The sequence below is a fragment of the Equus caballus genome, chromosome 3 (assembly GCF_041296265.1).
Source record: "Equus caballus isolate H_3958 breed thoroughbred chromosome 3, TB-T2T, whole genome shotgun sequence".
NCBI classification, from domain to species: domain Eukaryota; kingdom Metazoa; phylum Chordata; class Mammalia; order Perissodactyla; family Equidae; genus Equus; species Equus caballus.
Window position 1 is genome coordinate 121,692,705 of NC_091686.1, and position 14,351 is coordinate 121,707,055.

At 59.3% G+C, this 14,351-nt stretch overlaps 1 protein-coding gene across 50 annotated transcripts in view; it reads right to left on the reverse strand.

The window, feature by feature from the left end:
* Positions 1 to 14,351, reverse strand: part of ABLIM2 (actin binding LIM protein family member 2) — a 157,041-nt gene that overhangs the window by 61,433 nt on the left and 81,257 nt on the right. For all 50 annotated transcript variants that reach the window (XR_011437262.1, XR_011437261.1, XM_070262782.1 and 47 more), the window contains 2 exons: positions 11,520 to 11,607; positions 8,448 to 8,506 (listed from right to left, as the gene is read on the reverse strand). Coding sequence is in view for 48 of the 50 variants with exons in the window: in XM_070262782.1 (XP_070118883.1) it covers positions 8,448 to 8,506; positions 11,520 to 11,607 (147 nt within the window). In the remaining 2 variants the exon portion in view is untranslated. The remainder of the gene's footprint in view (positions 1 to 8,447; positions 8,507 to 11,519; positions 11,608 to 14,351) is intronic.

The window sequence follows — 14,351 nt, forward strand, 5'->3', positions numbered from 1 at the left end:
CTCCGCGGCCCTGGTCATCGCCCTGGCATCCTTCAGGACTAAGCTTGGGGACACCTCTCCCTCTTCCTGGAGGCCGGTCCTCCTTCCCGGGCCCCACGGCCCCAGCTCTGCCCGCTGGACAGCGTGTCGACCCCGGGGTCTGCCTGCCCCTCAGGCCATGGGCTTCCGGAGGCCGGCCGGGGCGGGGGTCTCCTTGCAGAGCTCAGCCCGACCCCACAGTGCAGTCCTGGGTGCTCAGCCACCCCCGGGGAAGACAGAAGGTCACGGGCTGTTTGCAAAGCTGCTGGCTCCACAGCAGGCAGGTAACACAGGTCTGTTTTGCTTGCTGTCCCCGAGGTCAGCTCGCCTATTTTAGCGGCCAAAAGTGAGCTACACATACATTTGACACATTTGAAAAACCCTTTGGGTCTCAGCTTCCTTCTCTACAAATTGGAAAACTCCCTAAAAGGGGCTTCCCGTTTCTGAGGATCCGGCAGAGATGTGGCTGGATGTGCTCGGCCCTGGTATGTCATCCTCACCGCTTTCCAGTTCAAGCCGGGCTCGTGACTGAAGCCCCTTCTTTGCAAAGCAGACCAACTCTGGGGGTTTGAAAAGAAAGGGTCCTCGGAGCTGCGGCAGCACCCCAGGCCCCGAAGGATATGTCCGGCACGGGGGGGTGAGCGGCACTGGGTTCGCATCAGCACAGCCACGCGGAGGGCTGGGGCGGTTACAGCCCGGCGTCTGGGTTTGTCCCAGCTCATCGAAGGCGCCCGAGCAAGCAGCTGGGGCATGTGCTTCCTCCCCTCTCTGCCAGTCCCAGCCCTGCTGAGAGGGGAGAGGAGCGGAGTGCCCAGCCCCCTGAGCCCAGATGGGAGCGATGAGTGGAGATGTTTCCTGCCGAGTCAGGAGACTGCGGCTTTCTCTCACTTTCTCCTCCGCTGCCTCCTATTCCCCCAAGGAGCCTCACAGTCAAACTCAGGACCCAGGTGTGTTCTCCGGGGCTGTGTTCACACCTGCAGAGATGGAAGGGGCCGGCAGCCTGGCCTGGGGGCGTGCAGTCCTACAACAGTGCCTGGGCCCCTGGTTTTCATTAAGGTCACACACAGGTCACACTGACCCACAGGAGGGGTCCGACACCCACTCATCTCCATGTTAAAGTGGCCCAGAGAGGGCCAGGGATTTGCCCAAGGTCACACAGCTGGGCAGAAGCAGAGCCGGACTCCAAACCAAGACTTGCTCTACCCCCCTTGGCTGCGGCTAGGAGTTCAGCCAGAATGTCCTTGCGTCTGGGCCTCTCGGGCAGTCTCAGGAAAGAAGCCTGTTTTCTCCCTGCTCAGCAGCCCCACAGTAAGCGCAGGTGCTCTCGCTTCCTCCCAGGTCCCATGCAGTGAGCAGCGCAGACCTCTGTGCCCTGGGGTGGGGAAGGGGCACTGCCTCTAAAAACTGCAACCACGGAAATTGGCAGCCTGCAGGACCAGCCTCCCGCTGGGTCAGCCAGCCCCCGGCCAGCCCCCGGCCCCTTCACCACGCACCGGGCTCCTCCCCAGCTACTCAGCAGGCACAGCCCCCTCCCCTTGGCTCTGAAACCCGCATTCAACGCCCCGCAGATCCCTGGCGCCTCAGACACGGGACCCAGAGCCAGGACAGGGCCAGGCCTGCGAGCCCTCCCACACACCTGCCAAGTCCCAGCTCTGGGAAGCCGTCCTCTCCCTGCCCTACATCCCAGGCCCCACCCTGGGGTCCGTCCCTCCCTTGTCACAGGTGGAGCACCCTGCACTCTGGAGCCTGCCCATCCCACCTGTGTCTCCCTCACCGGATGGGGAGCTCATCGAGGGCAGGGACCCCATTGGTCATATTCATCTCTGTGTTCCCTGCACCCAACCCAGAAGGCACACAGTAGGTGTTCAGTGGCTGTGTGTTGAATGACCATATGATCCAATGCCCAAGGAGGCACGGGGGATGGGCAGCTAGGACCACAGCCTTCTGACGGGGTTTTCCCCAGGCACCTTTGGCAGACACCCAGGAGTCGTCCTTGTCCTGGGGGGCACCCATCCCCCTGGGGGGGCAGGCAGTCACGGAGACCTTCCAGCCTGTGAGGAGAGAGCACCTCCCCCAGCCCCAGCGCGTCCTAGCACAGACCCGGTGCTGGCCTCTCTTGCTGGACAACAACCTGGAGGGAGGGACGGGGCTGTCTCCCTGGGGTTCCGGGAGCCCCTGTGGGCCTGGCAGGGAGGGGTACTTGTTAAATGTCTGCTGAGCACACCCCCGACACGCTGAGCGAGCTCCCGTCTGGATTACCAGTTAACAGTGGCGCCCCTCCATCTGGGGCTGGTTTCAGAGGGAGTGAGCGATGCCCATGCCACCTCTGCTGTTTCTCAGGGACTGATGGTCCCCCAGAGCTCACCCCACCGAGCTGACCCGGAGCTGCCCAGAGCCGGCTGGCTCATGCTCACTGACTGGTTCCCACGCAATGAACAATACAGAAAGAACAACCGTCTCCTGCAACCCAGGCCAAGCGGCCAGCCCGGCCGGCAGATCCGTGTCCAAGGCGCCTGAAGGCCCAGGGAAAATCATCTGTGTCTGCCCTGTCCACCCACTAGCCGGCCCCACATGGCCTGGTCCAGGCCCCGGCGTTTATCCTCATTCCTCTGGTGAGACAGAAGAGGCTCTGAGGGGCTGGGGTGGGGCTGGGACGTGGGGAAGGTGAAACTAGGGACAAACAGGGCCTGACCGGGGCCTGGATCCTGTCCCAGGACACAGAGGGGTGGCGCAAGCCACACCAGCCCTAGGGTGCGGTGCTAAGGGGACAGCTGTTCTCAGGCTGCTGGCCTCGGCCTCAAATGTTCCCAAAGCATCTGTGGAGACACAGCCCAGGAAGCCAACTCTGTCTGTGCAGCCCCCAAGGCAACGGCCCTGCCTCCTTCCTGGTCCTGCCAGCATCCTGCCAGGTTTCAGAGGCCTCCCGTCCCCTGGGCCGTGGCCCACGGTTCTCACGGGCTGGCCTCGAGGCTGAGAGCAGAGGCAGATAGTGCTATCAGGCCTGGCTGGAGCTGGGCTCCCTGTGGGCCCCGAGGCCAGCTCCACAGCTGAGTCCAGAATTCGGGAGCCGGCGATGGCCATCCTGACCTGTCCTTGAGTGGGCCTGCCGTGGTCCTAGGTCCCCTTTCTAGCCCCGGTCAGACTCCAGGGACGGGCCGATGGCCAGCTGCTCACGCACACGCACGTGTGTGGTCTGGAGGCCTCTCGGCGTGCAGGCTGACTCCATCAGGTTCCTCTGGCAGGCCCTCGGGTCAGGATGGAGGTGTCCAACGGACAGAGGTCAGGAGCCTGTGGTCACTTCAGGGTCACGGATCGTGGCTCTGTGAGGGCAGGGTGCCACCTGGCTCATCGCCGAGGCCCGGGTGGCACAGGGGCTGTCTGTAGAGTGAGCTGTGGGCCATATCAGCCATGTGAGACGACGACGGGCCGTTGCAGTGTGCCGGCCGCTCACTGTGACCCGGCCACGTACAGGACAAACCATGACTGTATATTCTCTAACTGTGGGAGGCAGAATAAGGTCCCCAAGGATGCCCACGTCCTAATTCCCAAACCTGTGACTGTGTGACCGTGTGGCCACACTCACTCTGCAGACGTGGTTAAGGAGTGCGAGACGGAGGCCACCCTGGGCTCTCTGGCTGGCCCCCGGGAACCACAAGGGTCCTTATGAGAGGGAGGTAGGGGGTGAGAGGAGACGTGGCGAGGGAGGCGGGTGCCTGAGCGGCGTGGGGCTGTAAGCGGGAACGTGGGCACCTCTAGAGCCTGGAAAGGGCAGGAACGGACCCTCCTCCGGAGCCTCCGGAAGGAGCGCATCCCGGCCACCCCATTCTAAACTTCCGATCTCGAGAACCGTAAGGTAACACATCTGTGGTTTTTTCAAACCACTAAGTTTGTGGTAATTCGTCACAGCAGCCACAGGAAACGTACACAGTCACCAACTTCCTCCCACGGCCTCCCCGCCCTGTGTCCCCGGAGCTGGGAGAAGGGCTGTCATGTGGCTCTGTCCCCTTCCTCACCGCCACACGCCCCTCAGGTGCTGGGCCTGGGGACAGGCGCTGTCCTGGGTCACCTGGAGGTGGGGGACCACAAGGCGGGGCAAGGGCAGGCAGCAGCGGTCCCCAAGGTTGAGGAGCAGGTGGGAGGGAGAAGGTGGGGCAGCCCCACCAAATCCCAGTGATCTGTATTTCGAGCCACAGTTCCGGGAATTCAGCCAAATGGTGATGGGTGTCACCTTTGGCACGTGGGGAGTGGTGGGCCCAGCCACTGAAGCCCCAGGGTCCCTTCCCAGACCATGGGCTTCCTTTGTCCCTGGCTCCTTTCTGTGCAGTTGTCACCCCCCTGACCTTGTCCACGGCTCTCGAGCTGTCACTCCAGAATGTGCACTTTGAGTTCGAGAGGACACTTGGGGCGACAGAGGAACAGACATGGGTGGTGGCCCAGGCAGGCTGCCAACCCTGGGGTCACAGTGGCTAGGGGGACAGGCCAGCTCCTGCTGTTCCCTTTGCCCCAGGGCAAGGACCCCTGGTCCTCCAGCCCCTCACCAGAATCCCTCCCTCTCTCCACCCAGCCCTGAGGTTTGAACAGCGGCCACACAGAGGTCCGTGCCCACCAGCACCCAGCTCAGGGGCTCTCCAAGTGAGAGTGTCTCATGTCTGTGCGTATCAAAGGCAATCATCCGAATCTGGATGAAACTGGAGGCCTATATCGACACTTCGAGGCAGACTCTGAGCAAAGCAGCTGGCATCATTTTAAAAGCTGGGAAGACGAGACCATAAATGAAAGGGGTGCCTGCCTGAGGGCAAGAGCCAAGGGACACAATGGTGCCTTCCAGCTGGCCCGGGGTCCCGCAAGGGCGTGGAGCAATTACGCGGCCGACACGCGAGGCTGTCGGGGGACACGGGGAGGCTTGGGGACACGGGGAGGAGGTGCGTCTCCTGCATGGAGCCTGGCCCCAGCCCAGGCCTCCTCTCCCCGGTCCATGTGGCATGCTGGGCATCCCTGGGGCCACCAGACACGACGTGCACTGACCACCGTTCCCACCTCTTTCAGGAGCATCTTGGGGCAGGACTGGCGATTCAGTCCCCTCTGTGCCCCAGGCCAAGAAAAGAGCTCGGCACAACCAGACCCTTGGTGAAAGTTTGCTGAGTGAATGAATGACAACTGACTGAATGAGGACACACAGTGAGCGAAGGCATGAAGCGCAGGGGAGAACGCAAAAACATGGGAGAAGTCCCCTCTGCTCGCTTCTTTCAGAGTGGGCTTGGCAAGCCTTTGCTGAACTGGGGGGGGGTCTCCCACCCTGAAGGGCGGTATAGGAGGGTCTCCTCCACCAGCCAACAGCCCTGCACGTCTTAGAGGCCGACGTCCAGGGGGTCTCTGTCCAGCCCCATGAGAAACTCCCAAAGCCCAGAGCCTGCTAGTTCCGGGGGTGGGGCCAGCTGCGTCCCAGCTGCAGAGCTAAGGGTGGGGGGACCCCGTGCACCCTGATTCCCCTTGCTCCCCTGGCAGGAAGTCCTTCAGGACACAAGGACCACAGAACCAGTGTTCTCAGTAAAGAGCTCTGCCATAGGGGCCAGCCCCGTGGCCGAGTGGTTAAGTTTGCGCACTCCGCTGCGGCGCCCCAGGGTTCGGATCCTGGGCGCGGAGGTGGCACCGCTCGTCAGGCCACATTGAGGCAGCGTCCCACATCCCACAACTAGAAGGACGTGCAACTAAGATATACAACTGTGTATGGGGGGGTTTGGGGAGATAAAGCAGAAAAAAAAAAAAAAGAAAGATTGGCAACAGTTGTTAGACCAGGTGCCAATCTTGGGGAAAAAACAGAAAAAAAAGGAAGATTGGCAACAGTTGTTAGCCCAGGTGCCAATCTTTAAAAAAAAAAAAAAAGAGCTCTGCCATGGGTCTGCCCCGCGTCTCATGGGGCGGACTTCACTGGCATGAGCCCTCCCTGCTGAAGGCAGCGCTGGCCAGGGGTCTCCGGGAACAGGCAGCCGCCTCCCACCCTCCAGGCCTGGGCTTCACGCTCTCCCCAGGGGTCCCTGCCTGGTACTCCACCACTCCACTCCGGCCATCCCGACCGATCCTCTCAGCTGCCCTTGGACTTGGTTTGCCTCGATGTCTTAACTGGCCTGGAGATGCCACCAGCATAGGAAGCCCCCGCCTCCCAGGCGGTGTTCTGGGCATCACGTTGACTTGGCTCAGAGAGGCTGGGTCCGAATTCTGTCCCTCATCCCATCTCTTACTCTGCTCCTGCCACTCTGTCCCCGCAGGCACCGAGGCTGTTTCCTGTCCGTCTCTCACACGGGGACGCAGACGCACAGCCACGAGACGTCTGAGTACCCAGGATCGCCAAGGGCCCACTGCAAGGGCTCCTCGGGAGCCTGCTTGGTGGGGGTGTGAAAAGGGTTGGAGAGGCCTGCGACAGCCGTGTGGCGGAGGGAGTGGAAGGCCAGGGGTTGCTGTGGTCCAGGGGCTGACCAGGACATGGCCTGCCCTGCAGGTGGCAGGAGTGTCCTGTGGGTCACATACCACTCTCCACAAGGGGCTCTGCCCCTCTGCACTGTCCTGGTGCCCTTGGGGCCACGGCTCCTGGTGGGGTCCCGCTGGGGTACTCCCTGGCACAGGCCTGGCGCACACAGTGCCTGGTGAAGCAGAGCGGCCGATGCGCCTGTCCCCCGAGGGCTGTGGCCCCCGGGCTGCCGTCCAGCCTAGACCCGCTTCCTTCTTTCCTTCAGCAAACACTCGCCGAGTCTCTGTCACGTGCCAGGACTCGTGCGGGGAGCCGGGAACTTGGAACACAGAGAGCGAGCCTTCCTCCAGGCTCCAGCGGAATGGAGTGGAGTGGAGGAAGCGGGCGTCCCCCAATGGGAGACGGCGTGCAGGTGGTTTGTGGACACAGAGGTGGAGGGAGCCCCCCGCCTGGCCAGGCCTGGGGGGCAGTGAGGACTGGGGCAGTGGGAGGGGTCAGCAAAGTCTTCAAGGGGTGACATTCATGGTGAATCTTAAAAGACCTACAATAGGAGTTCATTGGGATGCAAGGGCACAAGAGGGCGTTCCTGGCAGAAGGAAGATGTTTGCGAAGGTGCAGAGGCCAGAAAGGGCACGGAGCTGGGAAGACGCGTCAGCTTGGCTGGAGCGGGGCTGGGGGTGAGGGGGCAATGGGAACTCCTCCCTGCTCACCACACCGCCACCCCAGCCTCCTCTCAGCTCCCGGAGCTTGCCGGCTAGTTCCTGCCTCGGGGCCTTTGCAGAGGCTGCACACCCAGCCCAGAATCCTCCTCCCACTCCCTCTCATCAGGGCTGATGCTGTCTTATCCATCAGTCCTCGCTCCAGGCTCATGCCCTCTGGAGGCCTCCCCGGGCCAGCCCGTGCACAGTCGGTTCCTCCCCGTTGTCCTGCCTCCAGCTCCCATAGGCTTCCTTAGTGCACCTGCCCCAGCAGCTATTCTTGCCTGATTTGTTGCATTATTTGCTAGTTTAGGTATTGGTTTTTTTCTCTCTGGAACATCAGCCAGGGGAGGGCAGGGTCCACTTCCACCTTCCTCCCCCTGTCCCACCTCCTGCCCGGCGCCCAGCAGGGCCTCTGAGTGGGCCAGAATCTGGCCTCTGCCCTCCTTTCCGGGAGGTGATCTGTCACATCTGTGGGGGTCTTTATTTAGGGAGGGGGTTAACCACACCCAACACCCTTTGGGTGGTGCTGGCCATGCCAGAATGGCCCACGTGTGACTCAGCGTGGTCTTGGGTCAGGCCCCCTGGAGAGTGAACTCAGCCACGTGGCAAAGCATCAGGGAGTCAATCGAGCTGGCCTACACGAGGCCCTGTAAGGTGTCTGGACATGGAGCTGCCTGGGTTGGCAGTACTCCTCGGGAGCTGTCCCCGCTGACGCTGGAGGGTGCTGTGTCCTGTCCTGACTCCAGGAGAGGGGACCCCTCCCGGACCCTGCCCCAGGCACCTCTTTCTTTGGCTGATTTCACTGCATCCCCACTCTAATAAACCGTCACCGTGGCTACAGTAGTTTGCACTGAGCTCTGTGAGTCCCTTCTAACGGACTATTGAACCCGAGGGCAGTTTGGGGGACCTCTCGAACTTGCAGTTGGCGTCAGAAGTGCAGGCAGTCCCAGGGGTTGTTTGGGGACCCGCTAACTTTGCAGTTGTCCCCACACTTTCACGGCCATTGGCGTCTACTGAAGGAGTGAAGGGGTCAGCGGGACCCGGGTGGGGAGGCCCCGGGGTGCCCTCCACTCCCCTCGCATCGCCCCTGAGCTCGTCTACCTGTTTACAGCTCCACGCCGTCCCGGCCTCGTGCCACCTGCCCCACAGCCTGGGGGACTGGCCAGTGAGCCTGCCGAAGCTGGTCAGCATCCTCTTAACTATGGGACGATCCCACAAATGCAGGTAAGAGTACATCGGGGAAAATAATGAATTCCACCAACCTTGTTTTTGTCTTCAGTTCTGGCTGCCTGCCGACACGCCGGGTGCCAGATGGAGGAGCCTGCGGACAGATTCCCGAGAGGGAAGTGGTGAGCGCTATTTCCCGAGACGCAGGGGCCCGAGGGAGAGTCAGGACGAGGGGGCCCACGGGCCCTACATGGCAGTCCCTCCCCCGCCCGTCTTCTGAGCCAGAGGGCGCCAGGCCAGCACGTGCGGATCACAGGCCCGACCCCAGGGGGCTCGCAGTCCCATTGGTGGATGTGAAATAAACGGGAAAACACACTGCCAGGTGCTCACTGCTCCCACAGGGCCTGCCCCGCGTCCCGAGGATCCTGGGGAGGGCACCTGGCCCAGCCTGGGGCATCCAGGCGAGGCTCCTCAGAGGACGGGGCTTCAAGTTCAGCAGCAGAGGAGAAGGAAGGGGGAGCCTCAGGTGTGGGGTGAGGAGCAGGATGGGGGCAGGGGCCGGGCTTGAGGCTGGGATCCTGGGCAGACCCCATCACTAATTCACTGGCTCTCTGAGCCTTCTCGTGCCTCAGTTTCTTCGCCTGTCAGCTCTACCTGGCCACCCATGTCAACAGCCACCACATCAAGGTAACAAGGTCACCACATGCCCCACGCGTCTGGCGCTCTGCCCTTTCCCAATTCAAACTCGGCCTCCCCAAGTCTCAGATTTTTCCCACCTGCAAACAGGACCAACAATAATCCTAGCTCGTCAGGCCAACAGGAGAATTTCATAAAATTAAGTAGGGGTCATGACATATTGGAAAGGTGCCTTGTGAATCGTTGTGTACACATGTTAGCTTTATTATCACGACATTTCTTGAACGGGGGATGGGGTGTCAGCTCTTCCTGCCCCCGTCCGTCAGGGCCCAGAGCACCTGCGGCCCCCTCAGGGCCTCCTGAACCTCAGCCTGACCCCGCTTCCTCCATGGAGCCGCCCTCCACTCACGCCTTCTGCCTGTGGTCGCGGCTGATTCTGGGTTCCTGCCCCACGGGTGCCAGGCCAGCCCACGCCCCCCCCCTTGGAGGTGGGGCCGTGTCCATCCCACACTCAAATCCCCCACACAAGGCCCACAGGGCCTGGCACATAGTAGGGGCCTAAAGATGTGTGTGGAAGGAATAGCTGCATCCTCTCCTGCCCGCAAAGCCTCCAGGAGACCCGACACCCGGGAGGGGAATTCTCACTGCTCCTCCATCTCCAACAGCCCGACTCCCAGAGACACCAGATTTGATGGGGGGGTGGGGTGTAAACGTTTCTTTAAAAAAAATTGTTTCTGATTACAAAGGTAATAGATGTTCCCTATTAAAAATTAAAGGAACCCAAAAAAGTATACATAAGGAAATTAAAATCATCTACCATCTCTTCCCCCTTCTGGCTGGCTGCCCCCAGTGTACACGCACGTAGCAAATAGCACGTGGGTCAGGCTGCACACACACGGTTTGACAACCTGCGATTTTTGCTTAAAGATGTCTTGAACATTTTCCCATACCACTAAATATCAAAAATGTAACTTTAAGGGGTACGTGGCAACATTCTACTGCACAGAAAGATGAGTGAATTTATCTGATCCTCGCCTGCGGGCTCCCGTGGTTTATTTCTAAACAATGTCATGGGGGCGCCCAGCTGCACGCTAGTGCCAGCACTCCTCATTTACTTAAGGACCTCCTGGAAGTGGAGTCTTGGCTCAAAGGGTGTGGATATTTTTAAGGCTCTTGATGCATATTGGCAATTTCCCAACGTCCGCCCCCACCAGCCAGGTAAGAGGCCCATTTCCTCGGATTCTTGCAACATGGGGACACGTCCTTCCTTTTCTCTTTGTCAACCCAATGAGGAAAAATAGCATCTAGTCATTTTAATCTGGGTCTCCCTGATAACTAGTGACGGTCAGCACCTCCTCCCCACGTTTGCTGGAAAGAGTCCACTGCTGGGAGGTGTGTCCGGTGGGAGGCGGTGGTGGTGCTGGGTGTGGCTGCCCCATCAACCTCGAAGGCATAGGGCTCGCTGGGAGCACTGCCCTTCACAGCTTGATTACACAGGATCCACCTGTCTGATAACACCCTCACGGAGCCCCAACGTCCAGGCAGACCAGGCAGAGGGTCTCAGGGGGTGCAGGCAGGGTGGGGCCAGAGCTCCCATGGGACTCTGGTGCTCCGTGGGGTGGAGCTTGAAAACCACCAGCTGGTCTGACCCCTCATCATGTAGACTGGGAGATGTGAGGCCAGGAGAGGGCATGGGACTGGCTTTAACATCCCACAGAAAGCCACAGCAGGTCCTGCTTTAGAAACGGGGTGCCAGCCTCAGCCCAGTGCCGTGAAGACTGTCTTTGTTCCTCGAGACTGGGTCCCCCTTGATGGTGAGCTCGCGTCCCCGAGCAGCCGTCCCAGAGCCATTGTGCTCGACATCAGGAGGGCCTGAGAGCACCATTCACAGGGGGGTGGCCGCCTCGGGCCGGGGGACCACTCCCGGCCCAGACAGCCCAGCGCTGCTGGGGGCGCAAAGGACCCCTTTCATGTGCTCTTGAGTGGAGACTCAAGAGACAACACGGAACCCTGGGGACCAGGCCATCCTAGCTGATGTCACCCCACGAGTTTGGCCTCAGAAAGGGAGGCCTGTCTGACACACAGCCCCAAGATGACGCCGCATGAGGTCACTAAACAGCCCGTCTATGGGACAGTGTGTGGCTCTCCCACCTGCCTGCCTCTGGGGTCACTGGAGACAGACACGTTGTTGAGAAGAGACTGTGGGCTAAAGAGACAAGGTCTCGATGTCACCCATCCTTCCCCAGTCCGCCCCCCAGGAAGTTCCCAGCAGCATCTGGCCCATCTCCCCACGTCCAGGCCACCCGCAGGTCCCATGGGCTCTGCCTCCCATACTGCCCACTGCCCACCAGAGCCCCCCGCCCCACCCACTACGGCTGCTCGGGTCCTGTTCCCCCAGCTCCCGGCATGGCAGGGCTTCCTGACTAGTGAGATGACGCGTGACCCACCGGTTCACACCCAGCACATGGTGTGGGCCCCAGAGATGTCCATCTCTTGCCCTAGGGGACCGAGCAGCACATTCTTAATCTCACCTTGAAGGTACATCTCCTCGCCTTCGGCAAACATCCGGCCGCACCTGACGCATAGTGCGCACAGAGGGTGGTAGTGTTTCTCCCCTGCCTGTGGAAAGAACAAAGCAGAGGTGTCCCTACCACAGGTGGAGGGGTCCCTGGACCGCAGCACTGAGCTCATGGCACAGCCCACACGCCGGCACCCAGGTGATGCTGGGAGGTGCGCCGGGCGGCAGAGAGCCCACAACCATCCGGGAGGACGGGACCAAGGACAGAGGCCAGATCCTGTGGGTGCCCCCAGGCTGTCCAGGGTGCCCTGTGTGAACGCTGGGCCCCAGCCCACCGGGGCCTTGGTTGGGGAGCAGAGACCTGGCCACACTCCCCGACCTCTAGGAGAGCAGGCGTGTCACCAGCTCCTCCGCTCAGCAGTTGACATGTCTGCCGCCCCCATGAGGCAGAGGGGGCGGGGTCCCACCATCTCTGTATGGGGGGAGGACAGGGGGACGAGGAGAAGGGGGAGGAGGGGGGGGGGACGAAGCTAACCTTATTTCTTCAGGTGGAGGGACTGGAGGGGTGGGGTGAAAAATAATGAATAATTTTCTTTTTGTATCTCTGTCTCGCTCAATTTTCTCAATTAGCATTTATTATTTTTATAGTTCTTAAAAATCCATTAAATTAAATTAAAATATTAATATTGAAATAACCTAAACAAATCACATTGGCTGGTTTGGCTAGTTGTACATGGTGCAAAAAAAAATCACCCCAAATACCTCCCCCGGCATTACTTTATAGGGACTATTTCTCAGCTGCGGGGAGGGCGGAGCTGTAGCCGCTGCCAAACTTGGATGCGGGTCCCCTGCTCCACTCTCTCCTGAAACGGGAGGAGGTGCAGTCATCACCTCCTGAGTCTGAATTAGTACTAATCAAGCTCAAGAGTAAGGAAGTAACGGGGTAGAAGTTCCTTACAGGCATCTCGTTTTTCTTTCCCTTACGCACGGATGCCTTCGGGAAGAATTGGGCCCAAGGCGACCCTGTGTACAGGGAGGAAGAATCTAAGACAAGCTCCTCTCTGTGTGGGGCGGGATGTGCCAGTCGACGCGGCCCACCAACGTCCTCAGCAAAGGGGTTCTTCCCGGGAAGTGCAAGGATGCTGGGTCCCCGGTCCTGCCAGCTCTGCAGCCTCCGGGCCTTTGCACAAGCTCTTCCTTCCTCCTGGAGTGTCCTTCCCCACTCTCCCCTCCAGGCCACCGGAAGGTTCCTTATCTCATCTCAGATGCCACCTCCTCTTGGAAGCTTTCCCTGAACATTTCCCTAATGTGGGCTCCCATTTTCACAGGGTTTGGCAATTTCTTCCCCACTAGGCAGGGAGTCTCTGAGGGCAGGTCCCAGCACGGGGCCACTTCAGGAACTGCCAGCTGCAGGGCTCTATCTGGGCAGCAGGTCACCCCACGGCGGTCCCAGGCAGAAGGAGGTGGAGCTGTCACTTTAGTGATTAAAAGCATAAAAATGCCAAGTGATCAGAGCAGCTCTCTTTCCGAGGCGTCAACAGGGGGTGGAAACTGCTCCATCTTCAGAAGCAGGATCACCTGTCATCAATGTCACAGCTCTCAACTGATGACGCACGCATTTTAAACATTGTGACCTCTGACCTGTCCTCATGCCACCTCATCCAGGCGCCCCCTCCACACTGGGGGGTCAACCCCCCATGACTTCAAAGAGAAGTTCTGTGACAGCCACTTGGGGGAAAAAGCTCACGTGGGAGGGAAACAGATCCTGGCGTCTACACAGCACGTCCACACTCACGTCTACACGTGAGTCAGGAGGAGAGGGAGGCCTGTGGGCACAGTTTCTAAGACGACAGGCGTGAAACACCAACCCAACGACGAGAATCAATGCTGAGCGGAGACACAGCCCACAGCCACCGTGAGGGGCCGGCCCTGTGTCCACACTCTTCCCCCCATCTGGAAAGCCCCTCCCACCCCGGGCACCTGGCAAACTCCCCCACCTCCAAAAATCACGGCAAGGTGGGCACCGTTTCTGCGGCTGGAAATGAGAAGCCCTTGACACACACTAACTCGTCTTCATCCTCGCAACAGCCCTTTGAGGTGCATTATTATCCTTGTTTTCCATAAGGGGCACAGAGAGGTGGAGGAACCTGAGCAAGGTCACACAGCAGGGTGGTGGTGGAGCCAGCATTAGAGCCCAGGAATCTGACGTTTCTCTTCTTGATCTGGGTTCGTGTCTCACTTGTGAAAACTCATCAGGCGGCACGTGTTGATTCATGCGCTCCTCTGCATGCATTACACACCAACAAAAGAGTTTCCCACAAAACTGACCAATGGCCTAAATGTAAGAGCTAAAAGTATAAAACTCTTAGAAGAAAACACACGGGCACATGTTGATGAGCTCAGATTTGGCAAAGGATCCTCGGGTTTGACAGCAAACGCGCGAGCAACAACAGCAGGAAAATAGATCGATGGGGCTTCGCAAAAGTTAAAAACCTTTGTGCCTCAAAGGATGTTATCAAGAAAGTGGAAAGCCAACCTACAGGACGGGAGAAAAATATCTGCAAATCACAGATTTCATAAGGGCTTAGTATCTAGAATATATAAAGAACACCTTTAGCTCAACAACAACAAGACAAAAAGTCCAATTAAAGATGGGCAAAGGAGTTGAACAGACATTTCTCCAAAGAAGATACACAAATGGCCAAGAAGCACATGAAAGATACTCAACATTGTTGTCATTAAGGAAACGCAGATCTGAACCACGAGGTACCACTTTCCACTCGGGTGACTTGGATTAAAATGAAAGAAAACAAAACATGGAAAACAACAGGTGTTGGCGAGAATG